At 35.0% G+C, this 12,694-nt stretch overlaps 1 protein-coding gene across 1 annotated transcript in view; it reads left to right on the forward strand.

The window, feature by feature from the left end:
- The window catches only part of ARL6IP6 (ADP ribosylation factor like GTPase 6 interacting protein 6), a 41,291-nt gene that overhangs the window by 2,930 nt on the left and 25,667 nt on the right, over positions 1 to 12,694 (forward strand). Inside the window, exon 3 of the mRNA XM_030323551.2 lies at positions 10,809 to 10,941. Coding sequence (XP_030179411.1) covers positions 10,809 to 10,941 — 133 coding nt within the window. The remainder of the gene's footprint in view (positions 1 to 10,808; positions 10,942 to 12,694) is intronic.

Genomic DNA, 12,694 nt, shown 5'->3' on the forward strand with positions numbered 1-12,694 from the left:
ATTTTCTAATTCCCTTCTGGAAGAGTCTCCCTATATACCTCTTCCCAGGAATTAAAAACAAACGTATAAACTAAGCAAAAATGACACCGTAAGCAGACCTCAGGAGAAAGTTAAATTCAAATCTCCATTATAAGCAACTTGTTTTTTAAAAAAAAGTAGAAAGCATTGGGCATATGTGTACAGGTTAGTGATGACGAAGAGACTTGAGTTTCTGTGTAATGTCTGTAGAATGCTATAAGATACAGATTACTAATGAAAGTTTTGAGGGCTGTTTATCTTGTATTTATTTCTTTATGCCAAAACAATTTTGAAATGTTCAGAACTTTAACTTTTTAGTGTATTTTTCTCCTGTTTGCTGTAATTTATTTGATCACTCTGAATTGGACCAAAAAAGTGGTTGAGATCCTATCCTTCATGTTACCTCCCTCCCAATTTTAGCTAAACTATTTAATGTGTCTTCAAGACTAATGCCCTCACAAGGATACAAAATAGAGTCTGCCTGATTTTGCAGAAGGGGAAACCTTTATCTTCAAATTATAGAAACAAATTAGTTGCTAGATGTCCCATGAAAACTTGTCTATGGTCTTTTCAACTTCTTGCATGAGAAAATGTACTTTCCGATGATTCACTTTATCAATGTATGTTGTTACACTGTTTCATGTCTAAAAACAGCCAAGATTATAAGGATTTTTGTAGCATTTATTGATCTATCAACTCAATACATAGAATCTCAGTTGTTTAAATTCTCAGTTTAAAAATTGACAAGATTTCATGGGGTAACTGGGTGACTCAGTCAGTTAAGCGTCCGACTTCAGTTCAGGGCATGATCTTAACAATTCATGAATTTGAGCCCCGCTTTGGGCACTGTGCTGAGTGCTCAGAGCCTGGAGCCTGCTTCGGATTCTGTGTCTTTCTCTCTGCGCCTCCCCCCACTCGTGCTCAGTCTCTCAAAATAAATGAAAAAAAAATTTTAAGTTGACAAGATTTCATTCACATTTATGAAAAGCATAGGTGGCACTTGTCATCTGAAGGAACGGCTTGTTCAGTATCAAAAGGATATAATAGGGCTTTGTCATTGCCCTACTTTTCCACTTCCAGTTAGTCTGGTATTGCTTTTAGATGTGCCTGATAGATATATAATAATTGTGACAGCATATATGAAGATCATTAAGTCTTTGCTAATGCCATGAATACACTTTGGAGATTCAGGAACAATCTCAGGAATGAGGGGAGAAACTGCTGTATCTTTTTTTTTTTTTTTAATGTTTGTTTATTTTTGAGAGGGAGAGAGCGAGAGAGAGAGAGAGAGAGACCGGCACGAGTGGAGGAGGGGCAGAGAGAGAAGGAGACACAGAATCCGAAGCAGGCTCCAGGCTGTGTCAGCACAGAGCCTAAAGCGGGGCTTGAACTCAGGAAACGTGAGATCATTACCTGAGTGGAAGTCAGACGTTTAACCCACTGAGCCACCAGGTGCTCCTGCAAATTTTTTTTTATTTCAATTTAGGCCTAGTCTGAGATTGGCATAGATTGGCATAGATCTGCTCATTAAGAGCAGATTTAGCAGCAGTTCTCCTGTTAGTATGTGTAATAATCACCTAGACTTTGTTTTAAAAAGTGCCTCTAGATTTTGTTTCAGCTCCAGGTGGAGGCTGAGAATCTTCATTTTTAACAGGTGATTTTGCTGTACCAACCATTAGAGAAATACTTTTGCAGGGCGAGAATCTCACTTTTTTAAATTGTGGTTTTTTGTTTTTGTTTTTTTTTTTTTAAAGATTGTATTTTTAAGTAATCTCTATACTCAATATGGGCCCAGACTTACCACCCCAAGATCAAGAGTCGCATGCTCTACCAGCTGAACCAGCCAGGTGCCTCTAAAAGTATACTTAAGAGCGGTTAAAAGGGTTGAAAGTCCTTGCAAGTTGTCTAGTGACAGTAATAAATAATACATATGCACACAAGCCTCTTTAGAAACCTGACTTTGAATGAATCTAAGACACTGCCATTCTCTTGCCATCTTTGTCTGAAAGAAATCTTCATGGGAAGCCCTGTTTATAATTTAAATATAAAAAGGTTCATGATGAGCATGATGTCTGGGCATTTGGGGGGTTAATTTATCCTAATAGCTAGTAGGATTAGGGAGGGTATCATTGTTTGTCTTTATTGGTGAGGTATTCCAGCCAGGGAGGTATGATTGCCAATATCACCTGGTTTTAGAACTCATCTCCCTGATCTTCCTAGGTGGCATTCGAAGGGCTTTCCTTTTGTATAATTGTCCTTTACACCATCTCCTACAATAAGCCTGTTTTTCAGGGAGATTAATAAAACTTAAGTTTACTTAGTTAAATCACATTCTAGTCCTTCCTCCTGAAGGTTATTCTCAGGCCAAATTGATTGCACTAATATACAACATATGAGTTGTTTCATTTTTGTACATTGGCTTTTGTATCTCACATTTTCCAAGTTTTATCACTCTTCACACACTTAGTTCTATTTCCAATTTTTGCATTTTTTTTCATAGTCTTACTGTAGGGTGTGATAAAAGGACCTTTTATTTGAGGCAAATCTGAAGTAAGTACATAAGTAAAACAGAAGGATTTGCCTTTACCAGAAAATGCTTAATCTTTTTTTTTTTGTTTTGTTTTGTTTTGTTTTACATTTGTTTATTTTGGGAGGGAGAGAGAGAGAGAGATGAGAAGAAGCAGTGCGGAGCCCAGCATGGGGCTTGAACTCACAAAATGTGAGATCATGACCTGAGCTGAAATCAAGATTCGGATGCTTAACTGAGCCACCCGGAAGCCCCAGACTAGTACTTTTTTTTTTTTAGGACTAGTACTTTTTTTTTTTTTTTTCAACATTTATTTATTTTTGGGACAGAGAGAGACAGAGCATGAACGGGGGAGGGGCAGAGAGAGAGGGAGACACAGAATCGGAAACAGTCTCCAGGCTCTGAGCCATCAGCCCAGAGCCTGACGCGGGGCTCGAACTCCCGGACCGCGAGATCGTGACCTGGCTGAAGTCGGACGCTTAACCGACTGCGCCACCCAGGCGCCCCTAGGACTAGTACTTTTAATATACATGCTGTAAGTAGTTCTGTACAGGAATTATAATCAACTTCATGGAGTTCCTTCAGTTTGAAAAGCTTCTGATCTTTTGTGCCTGTCATTCTTTGACATCTATTTAATAGTTAACATTAAGTCCCTCTTGTGGCTAAGACCAAATTCCTAGCATATTGCAGTACCAAGGGCTATTCTTGTTTTTGAGCCGCTCATTTAGTTCTGTTTTATGATTGAGATGTTTCTAGCTTCTGAACATTTCCGGAGATGACTGACATAATTCAATCAAGGATGAAGCCAGTTCATTTGAAGAGTATCATTTATTCTGCAGAGTGATGAAGTGAAACTCTGCCATCATAATTTCATGATACAGAACATTAGAAAATGGTAAAAATTGCTAAGGGAAATGGTGTGTTGGGTGACCCATTCTCTTAGAAAGGCACAAATTGAAAACAACTCACTCAGTTTCTTCCTTACAGTGAAAAATGATTGAAACTGTGAATTGAACTTTTTTTTAGTGAATGTATGAACCTTGTAATTTGAGGCCACTGTATATTAAGGATATGATATATTGCTATCTGCAACTGTGTGGGGCAAATTCACAAATAATGTTATCCTCTTCTGTGGCAGTTTTTGTAAAATTGTGTGTGTTGCTTACTTATATTAAATAAAGAATGATCACTAAGGTAACAAAAGAGAGAAAAATGAAAGCCCAAAATGACTAGAAGGATATAACCAAAATTTTAGATAATTTACCTGGGTTTTGGAATTATAGGTTCTATTTTCTTTCTTTCTTTCTTTCTTTCTTTCTTTCTTTCTTTCTTTCTTTCTTTCTTTCTTTCTCAATACAGTAATGAATGACTGTAACTCTCAATAAGAAAAACTATGTTTAAGAAAAGCAAAAATTTAAGTTTAGGAAATAATACATTGAGCATTAATAAAAATACTATTGAACTTTTACAGTATGCCAAAACTTTAATTTTTTAGATGTGTTATTTCACCTAGTATTACCGACTGTCCTGCATTCATCAATATAAATATCTTCTCAACCAAAATTCACGACAGTGTATATTAGAATTTTTATGTTATGAGATAGTGTAGGCACAATAGCAAGGCAGAAACACTATGAATTATTAGGGGGAATTATCATTATGCAGCTAACTTATTAGTCATAAAAATCATTACAGGTCTCCCTAATACCTAGAAGCAGTAATGACAAGGAGACACTGGGACTTCTAAATCTCAAGAAATTGATCTGGGGGGATGTTTCTTAGGCTAATGAAGTCAAACTTTAGCTGGCATCAGAATCAGCTGAAAGACTTGTTAAAACTCATTTATTGGGCTTTACCTGTTCTAGAGTTTCTGATTTGGTAGGTGTGGGAATGGAGCCCACGAATTTGCATTTTTTTAAGTTCATTTTTATTTATTTTGAAAGAGAGAATGGAGAAGGGACAGAGACAGAGAGAATCCCAAGCAGGCTCCAGCACAGAGCTTGATGTGGGGGCATGATCTCAAAAACTGTGGGATCATGCTCTGAGCCAAAGTCAGACACTTAACTGAGCCACCCAGGCACCCTGAAGTTGCATTTTTAATAAGTTTCTAGGTGATATTTATGCTGCTGGTTCATGAGAGCCACTGGTTTAATGTTTCCCAAACCAGACTTATCAACAACAAAACCCTGCAGATTTTCTTTTTTTGAACTTAAAAGATTTCAAAATCTGCAGATTTTTTAAATTTACAAGATCCTTATCTACTCAAAGTCACTAAATTGGCTGCATACTTTAATGTTTCATATAACATCAGGGCCCCATTTTTCCAGTTTCATGAGCAGTTCTATTTGTAAAGATTGATATTTTGTGACTTTAATTCTTTCTTGGGGCATCTTCAGAGACTAAAGGGAAAATTGAGTTAAATTTTTTGATAGAATAAAGGTTATTTAACCTTGAAGTTACCATATTGGTCTTTTGGATCCTTTTATTAATCTAAGGTACATTATGAAATTTTTGTGATCTTTTCTATATCTCAATTTTGCTCTTTCATTATATTAGGAATAATCTTAATAGTACTTACCAGTTACTTTTTAACTTTGCTAAAAATAAATTATGATGGAATCCTCTAGAACAAACAGTGGCCTGCAGACCAATCTGACCTACCTGTTTTTTGTAAATTAATTTTGTTATAGCCTAGCTTTGTCCTTTCCTTTATATATTGTCTGGCTGTTTTCATGTTACAATAGCAGAGTTTAGTAGTTGTAACAGACCTTATAGCAAGTAAAACTCAAGATACTATTCTGACCCTTTTCAAAAAAATAGAGTATTCTCATTCAGTTAGTCATTCAACAGAAAGGGCTTCAGGCAGAAATACAAACCGTCCTCTTTGCTAAATGATGTATTTTATTTTTCGTATTTTGTGATATTTGCCCTTATTTCATAGTGTTTGTAAATGGACAAATGCTGAAGGCAGCTATGTATAAAAAGGTGATTGGAAAGAAATTTTAAAAATTCACTGGGTTGATGATTCAAATTGTTTATAATTCTAAAAATGGAAATGTTTTGCGAATTATGGAGCAAAGTAGACGGTTGGCCTCTCTTTGCCATGTGTTTTGTGTTTTGGTGATGCAGGTGCAAAAAGAAAAAGCAAAACTAATGATAAGCTGAAACCACTTAAAGGTGCATCTGAAGTCTGGAATCAGTATTTATAAGATAATTATGTTCCAGATTCATGCATGAAATTAGTAATCAGTTACTTGCACTTAAGAGTATATGGCCATTTCTAGGGTGTATATTTTTAAAACCAAGGAAATTCAGAATGAAACTTTGGATTTGTTGTATTTATATTTTATTAAAATTTCTAACATAGTTTTTTCATGGTCTTTTTAGTCTTCTGTAAATTGTTCATCAAATGACTTAAAATAAGGAAAGAAAGAAAAAAAAGATAAGGGAAAGGGTATTTTGGACCTTAGATGATAGTAATAACTATTTTGCCTATTATACTAAAGATTATATGCTTCCAAGAGTAATATAGGCTTAACAAGATATGACGAGTTAGTTATATAAAGATGAGTGGTCAATCCGTGGGGTTGCATTGTACTTTTCCCTCTACTTTTGTGTATGTTTGAAATTGTCCATGATAAAAGAAGTTTTCTAAAAGTTTCCCATGTGAATTGGATGATTTAACATGGTTGGAAACTACAGATGTTACTTAATTTTTCAAGTTTTTGTCACTTCATCTTTCAGAATGTTTCCTTCCACTTTCCTTGCCTTTTTCAGCAGGAATGGGAGTGAAATTGCTACATGCTGAGCTGCAGGTGAACAGGCAGTTGGATAGAGACCTTTATCAGGTGGCACTGGAAGGGGAGGAAAGAATGCTTTCATCTGCTCCTGTATTTGGAAATAATAAGTTTGAAGATCAAAGGCTATCTAGCTTTCTGTCTTAACATGCAGAGACACACGTTGGTTAAGGGATTTGAAGACTTGAGCTGTCGGTAGACTGTGTTGAATTTTAGAGAAAATACTAAATTATTTAAAATGTTTTCGCCCTCCTAAGTTAGAAAACTATAGAATCTGATAAAGTTGCAAAACTTTGCTTAACATTTAAAAATAGTTGATTAATTTTAGGTATGAGTACATCTAAGGTTTTATTAGTAACCAGCTATAGTTTTTACAACTTTTAAAATTACCTAAATACTAATTTTAATTTTTAATTTCATAAGTTATAGAAATAATATAGCCTCACTTGGAAAGAAATTCCAACAATTAAAGCAAAGATTCCCACTAATGTACTTGTATATTTTTTCAGATCTTTTTCTATTCATTTATATGTACAGGATCATTCAAAATGTGGTTTTGTCATTGTCATAGAAAGAACATAATTGCAATCATGCAGCTTTATTAAAATGTCTTGGAGATTAATCTGTATCTTTATATATAGTTCTACCTCATTCTTTTTTGTTACTGCACTGTAGTATTTCATAGTATACCATTTTATCTAAAATTTTCAAATTGTCAGAAGCTCTGAAATAGGACTTGGACATTATCAGCATGCTGTGACATTTACTCATTCATTGTTTGCTTATGGCACAAATAAGTTTTTATGAAGAATGTATTTGCATAACAGTGTTTTAATAAATTTTTCCCAATATCGGATCACGGGAGGTGTTTTGTTTGTTTGTTTTTCTAGTTGTTTCTGTTTACATTATAATGTGCAAACTATTGCCTTCACATATCTGATTTCATAAAGCTTCTGAAAGTCACCTCATCCCTGTAAGCCCGAAAGTGCTAAATAAAATATTTAAAACATACAATCATCTTTCTTTGTTGGCAGCTTTTATAGAAATACAGAACTGCCAGCATATTTTTAGAGTAGTAACTGCACTTTGACGCCAAAATCATTTATTTTAAAAAGTGAACCAAAACAAAATATACCATGAGATAAGTGAATATAAAACTCCAGCAAAAAGATGGGGATAGGAATTTTCCACCTACCCCCATCTTTGCTTTAGGTAAAAACATTGAAGCCCAGACGTTTCAGTTGGTGGAAAGATGAATTTCCATCAACTGATGAAAATTGAACTATAGATAAGAACAAAGGATGTATGTATTTATTTAAAGGCCTATATCCTTTGATACACCAGTTCTTTGGAAATTTGTTACAGATATCCTTGTATAACTGTATAGTTTAAGGATATTACTTGCAACATAGTTTTTAATAGTGGAATAATAAAAATATGTAATAGAACTGTAGCTATGTGTACTGATATGAAAGGTCTCCGACATTGTTATGTGAGAAAAGCAAAGTGCAGGACAGCTTTTCTGGTGAGAATCCTATTTGTGGAAAATGGAATCTACATGTATTGTATATTGTACATAACTAGCTCCATATATGTATTTACATTACCTAGAAAACTATAACTTAGAAAAGATGCACAACTTAGCTGATTGCTTTTAGGAGTGGAATTGGTGAATTGAGGTAGGAAGACTCTAACTTAGTTTTTATATGCTTTTGTACTTTTTAAAAATTATGTTAACTTTTGGTAAAATGGGTTTACGTAACATTAGTTGTCAAGTTTTTAGCATGAGGGGTTCTCGAGGAAGGGACTTGCTGCAGATTTAGTTGTGTAGTTACCAACTTGTGTGGATTTTCTGCTTGTTCATAAACAAATTGAGTCATTTTCTGAAGTATAAGCACTTGTAGACCATAATATTGCAATGTACTTTTTTAGGCATATCATTATGAATTGGCTTTTGTCAGTGATGTAACTCTTGATTCGTTCAAAGTGAATATAAAGTAAAACTACGCAAGGTGAGGTAAGCACTTAGGTTGTAGAATAGTGGTCAGTTTTGAAAACTGAAGAATATTCTTATATTAATTTTGACGAGTGTTCTATTTGAGTGAAAAGGCTTGATGGGCTTTATAGAGAGCCTCACATTTTATTGCTTTTTTACCTGTTATTTTGTGTCTTTCTCACATTTTTTAGATATTTAGAAGTTTCCATTATTCTACAACAGTCCCCAGATAGTTGAATTTTCATAATTACTGTCTTTGTTCTGCAGACTTTATGTATTGTAAGATGTTAAACTTAGTGTAAACCTGTCAGTTGTTTTATCCCCTTTAGCAGTATTCATCTAAATAATAACAAATAATAGCTATTTGGCAGAATAACCATCCTTAAGTTGTAGCTGTGTGTACAGCTATAAGTAATCTTATAATTTTTATTTTGGTCTTCTATCTCACTGGGTTGGCAGGAAGATTGTACCTCAGTCTTTGCTAAGATTCTGTCTACCCAGTCCTAGGTTCAGTTAAGGTTCTAAAGTCTGACACTGTGCCAGGACATTGGGGTGGGATGCAATCTAGTCCTCAAAGCATTTGCTCAAATGAGTTACTGCAGAAGCATCTTGCTTTCTGGTCAGGATGGCCTTTCAGATGTAGCACTTTTTTTTTTTTTTAATCTTTTTATTTATTTTTGAGAGAGAGAGAGTGAGTGTGAGCGGAGGAGGAACAGAGAGAGAGGGAGGCACAGAATCTGAAGCAGGCTCCAGGCTGTGTTCTGTCAGCACAGAGCCCAACACCAGGCTCTAACTCGGAAACCTCCAGTTCATGACCTGAGCCGAAGTCGGACAGTTAACCAACTGAGCCACCCAGGTGCTCCTCAGATGTAGCACTTTTGTAGCCACATGACCATCTGCTGTTTCTGTGCCCCACTTAGGAGAGAGACATCTGCAGGCTTGGCTCTGGATCCATCTGCCAAGCTGCTGTATATAGCTACAATCCCTCTGTGGTGGTGTGTGGCCCCTTCTCCTGGCTCTGCCAGGAAGTGCCAGCAGTACTATCCCCTGTCCGTACACGCACACACACCACTTTCTTCAAACCAGGAGAGTCTTCCTCACCTGTGCATAAAGCCCTCACTCTCTTTCTCCCCGTTCTACACAAAGGTTTTGTCTATACCCGATCAACTCATCTTTGGTGTCTATTCAAGACATTTTGTGTTTGTCTACCCTCTTACTTATATTTATCCTCCTAGTTCCCTGAATCATTTTGCAACATAAAAACCAAAGAGACACTGAGGCTGTTTCTCTTTGTCACATCTTTCTGTGGCAGTGAACACACAGTTCCTTATCTCCTTAAAAGAGGGTAAAGGAAAGGGAACTAGTGAGAAAAGATTAAGGTTAATCTTTCAAAAATACTTTGCCACAGTATTTCTTAATACTTCATTTCTCTGAGTTTGTCTTTTAGCAGTTTTATCGGACTGTTACCGGACTTCGTATGGTTTATAAACAGTCCAGTGCACGTATTTCTTAACCGCTTCTTGCCAGAAGGCATCTTAGTTGTGCATTTTGTGCAGCCAGGAAATAGTAGTTCATATATCATTCTCAACCATAGTCTTCACAGCCTTTCCTCCCTCCCTATACTACCTCAGTAGGTACAGCCCGGGACACACAATCAGTAGTGGTAGCTTAATAAACTCTCTTAAGGAGGCAGTTTGAGTATGTGTCTAAAAACCTTCAAATTAATTTATTCCCTCTACTGTTGCTTTGTTCATTCCCCCCATTCTTCCATTTCTCAACCTTTTCCCCCTTCCTTGAGTTGAAGATAATACCATGCTTTTGACTTAAGAATTCTTTGAGAAAATCTTCCAGTCTTCCCCTCTGAAAATAAAATTTAGGATCCCAACTCATTTGTAAATTGTGAGTTAACTTTTGTCCATATACTGAGAAAATTGAATCAGCTAAGTTAATAATGTTTATAGGAAAGGTATAAAGAGTATACACTGTAAAATTCTTATGTCAAAAGTGCATAGTATGGAAAGAAAGGAAACACTTATTGTAGGTAATAAAAGATAGCAAGCTGTGATTCATAGAGTTAAATGAAAAATGTCAAGACATTTTAACAGTGAAGTATTTTAACTATTTCTATAGTCCAATTTTGTAAAACTGAAGATGTATTAAGTTGAATTTGTACTCTTTTCCACATATTAAATGATAATTGAAATACCAAACTATTAAATTATTTACATTTTTAATTATTTTATAGTTTATTCAATTATAATTTAAATATTGAATGATATGACTTCTAATTGTGCTTTAGTATTTTACACTTTACATGGTTTAGCTTGTACTAAGCTCAAATCTCTTGTATCACCTACATGCAATTCAGAAGTTCAGAAATACACATGATCTTCTGAACATGAAGATACTGGTTTAATTTAAATTGCTTTGCTGTTAATAATTAAAGTTTTCTTCCTCTTTTCCCATTAAGGATTCTGGACTCTACTTATAATCTCTCTATCTGCCGGATTCTCCTGTTGTAGCTTTTCTTGGACAGTGACTTATTTTGACTCTTTTGAACCAGGAATGTTTCCTCCTACTCCTCTTTCACCTGCCAGGTTCAAGTAAGTATTCCTGTTTCTTTTTTAACCCGTTCCAACCCTGTTGAAATGCTAAAATATATAGAAGCAAGAGGCTGCTTATTTGTAAGATAACATGTTGAGTTCCCAGTCTCTATAAAATATAAATGACTTTAAAGTTTCCAGATTGGCTCAGCCTTTAGATAAATGGAGACTCTTTTAAACTCCTTACCTAGATAATGCAGTGGTTTTTTAAAAAATGAAATTCAAGAGTTGATCTATGAAGTAAGAAATTTTGATGGATGTTTGTCCTCTCGGGCTAGAATTTCATTTAAACAGTTTATGAAAGCTAAATTTATATCAGCACAGTGAGAGTTTTACTAGATGCATCTATAAATGGTCAGATTTATATCAACTTAAGTTGGATTGGACTTTTCCCCAGATTTCAGTTTTCTGTAATAATTACCAAGCATTTATGGCACCCAATTTAAATGTCTAGATCAGATTAAGTGCATTTCATAGTGGAACAATATTATATTTCTTTGGTCTGTGTTTTCTATAGTTCAAAGACTTTCACAAAATTCAGTTCTAACCTAGTTTTAATCTAGTTGATTTATGTCAAGAAAGCTCGGGTATTAAATACTATAAATTTCCAAATATGAGTTTCTAAGATGTCTAGTGTATTCTACAAACTGAGGGGTTGGGGAAAAGGTGAAGAGTAGAAAATAAACTCTGGTTTAAAATTCATGTGTTATCAGAGTATTATGGTTGTTATTGTTGCTGTTATAACTACCAGCACCAGTTTACTTTATGGACAGTTTGTAGAGATCAAATAAAATGTATTTGAGAGACTCTGTAAATAGGAAGTTTTATACTAATGATTTTTATTTATTAAATGCTTATTTTAGAGAGAGAGACTGAGAGAACGTGAGTGGGGGAGGGACAGAGAAAGAAGGGGACAGAGGATCCAAGCTCTGTGCTGAGAGCACACAGCCCAGCATGGGGCTCAGACTCACACACCATAAGATCATGACCTGAGCTGAAGTCAGATGCTTAACTGACTAAGCTTCCTGCCCTTACTAATGATATTTATTAGTAATTGTTATTACCAGCTTTCTTTATTAGTAAGCTCATATTTTTCTGTCTTATAAATCTGTCTTTAAAACTTGTGGCTTTACTTCAGATGAAATTTGTTTGTGTATCTTAAATGTCTTAATAAATCCCTATCTGTACATGAAACATAAATCATACTTGGCAATACATTATATGTGTGTTCAAAGTGGATAATGAGTAATAATTAAATTGAATAAGTTGTTCCTAATAGTGCAATGCCATCCCATAGTTTACATGACTACCATTCATTTGCAAAGTTTATTTTCCTGTGTGATACTGTGTTCAATTCAAATTCATATTCTTGATGCTTGATGACATTAATTACTTGGTAATAAGAGGTATGCGTCTAATGTCAATAATATAATGAGACTCCTTTTATAAGCCACCAAAAAACATCTTATTTTTGCCTTTTATTTCTTTATATCACACTTCCCTCTGGATTTTCAGCCTTACATTTGTAGCTATTTAGTAGATCTTGTAGCCTGGATATCAGAAAACACCTTGCACTTAAAATTACTTACACTCTAGCTTGTCTTAAAGACATCACTCTCCATCCAGTTATCAAGGCTTGAAACCCGTATTCACTGTATTTATCCTTTGCCAAGTCTAGCCATTCCTGTTTTTTGAAATGTTACTGGAATACTTTGTCTTTGCACCCTCAGTGTTTTTGCCCTTTTTAAGGCCT

The sequence above is a fragment of the Lynx canadensis genome, chromosome C1, assembly GCF_007474595.2.
Source record: "Lynx canadensis isolate LIC74 chromosome C1, mLynCan4.pri.v2, whole genome shotgun sequence".
Lineage (NCBI taxonomy): Eukaryota > Metazoa > Chordata > Mammalia > Carnivora > Felidae > Lynx > Lynx canadensis.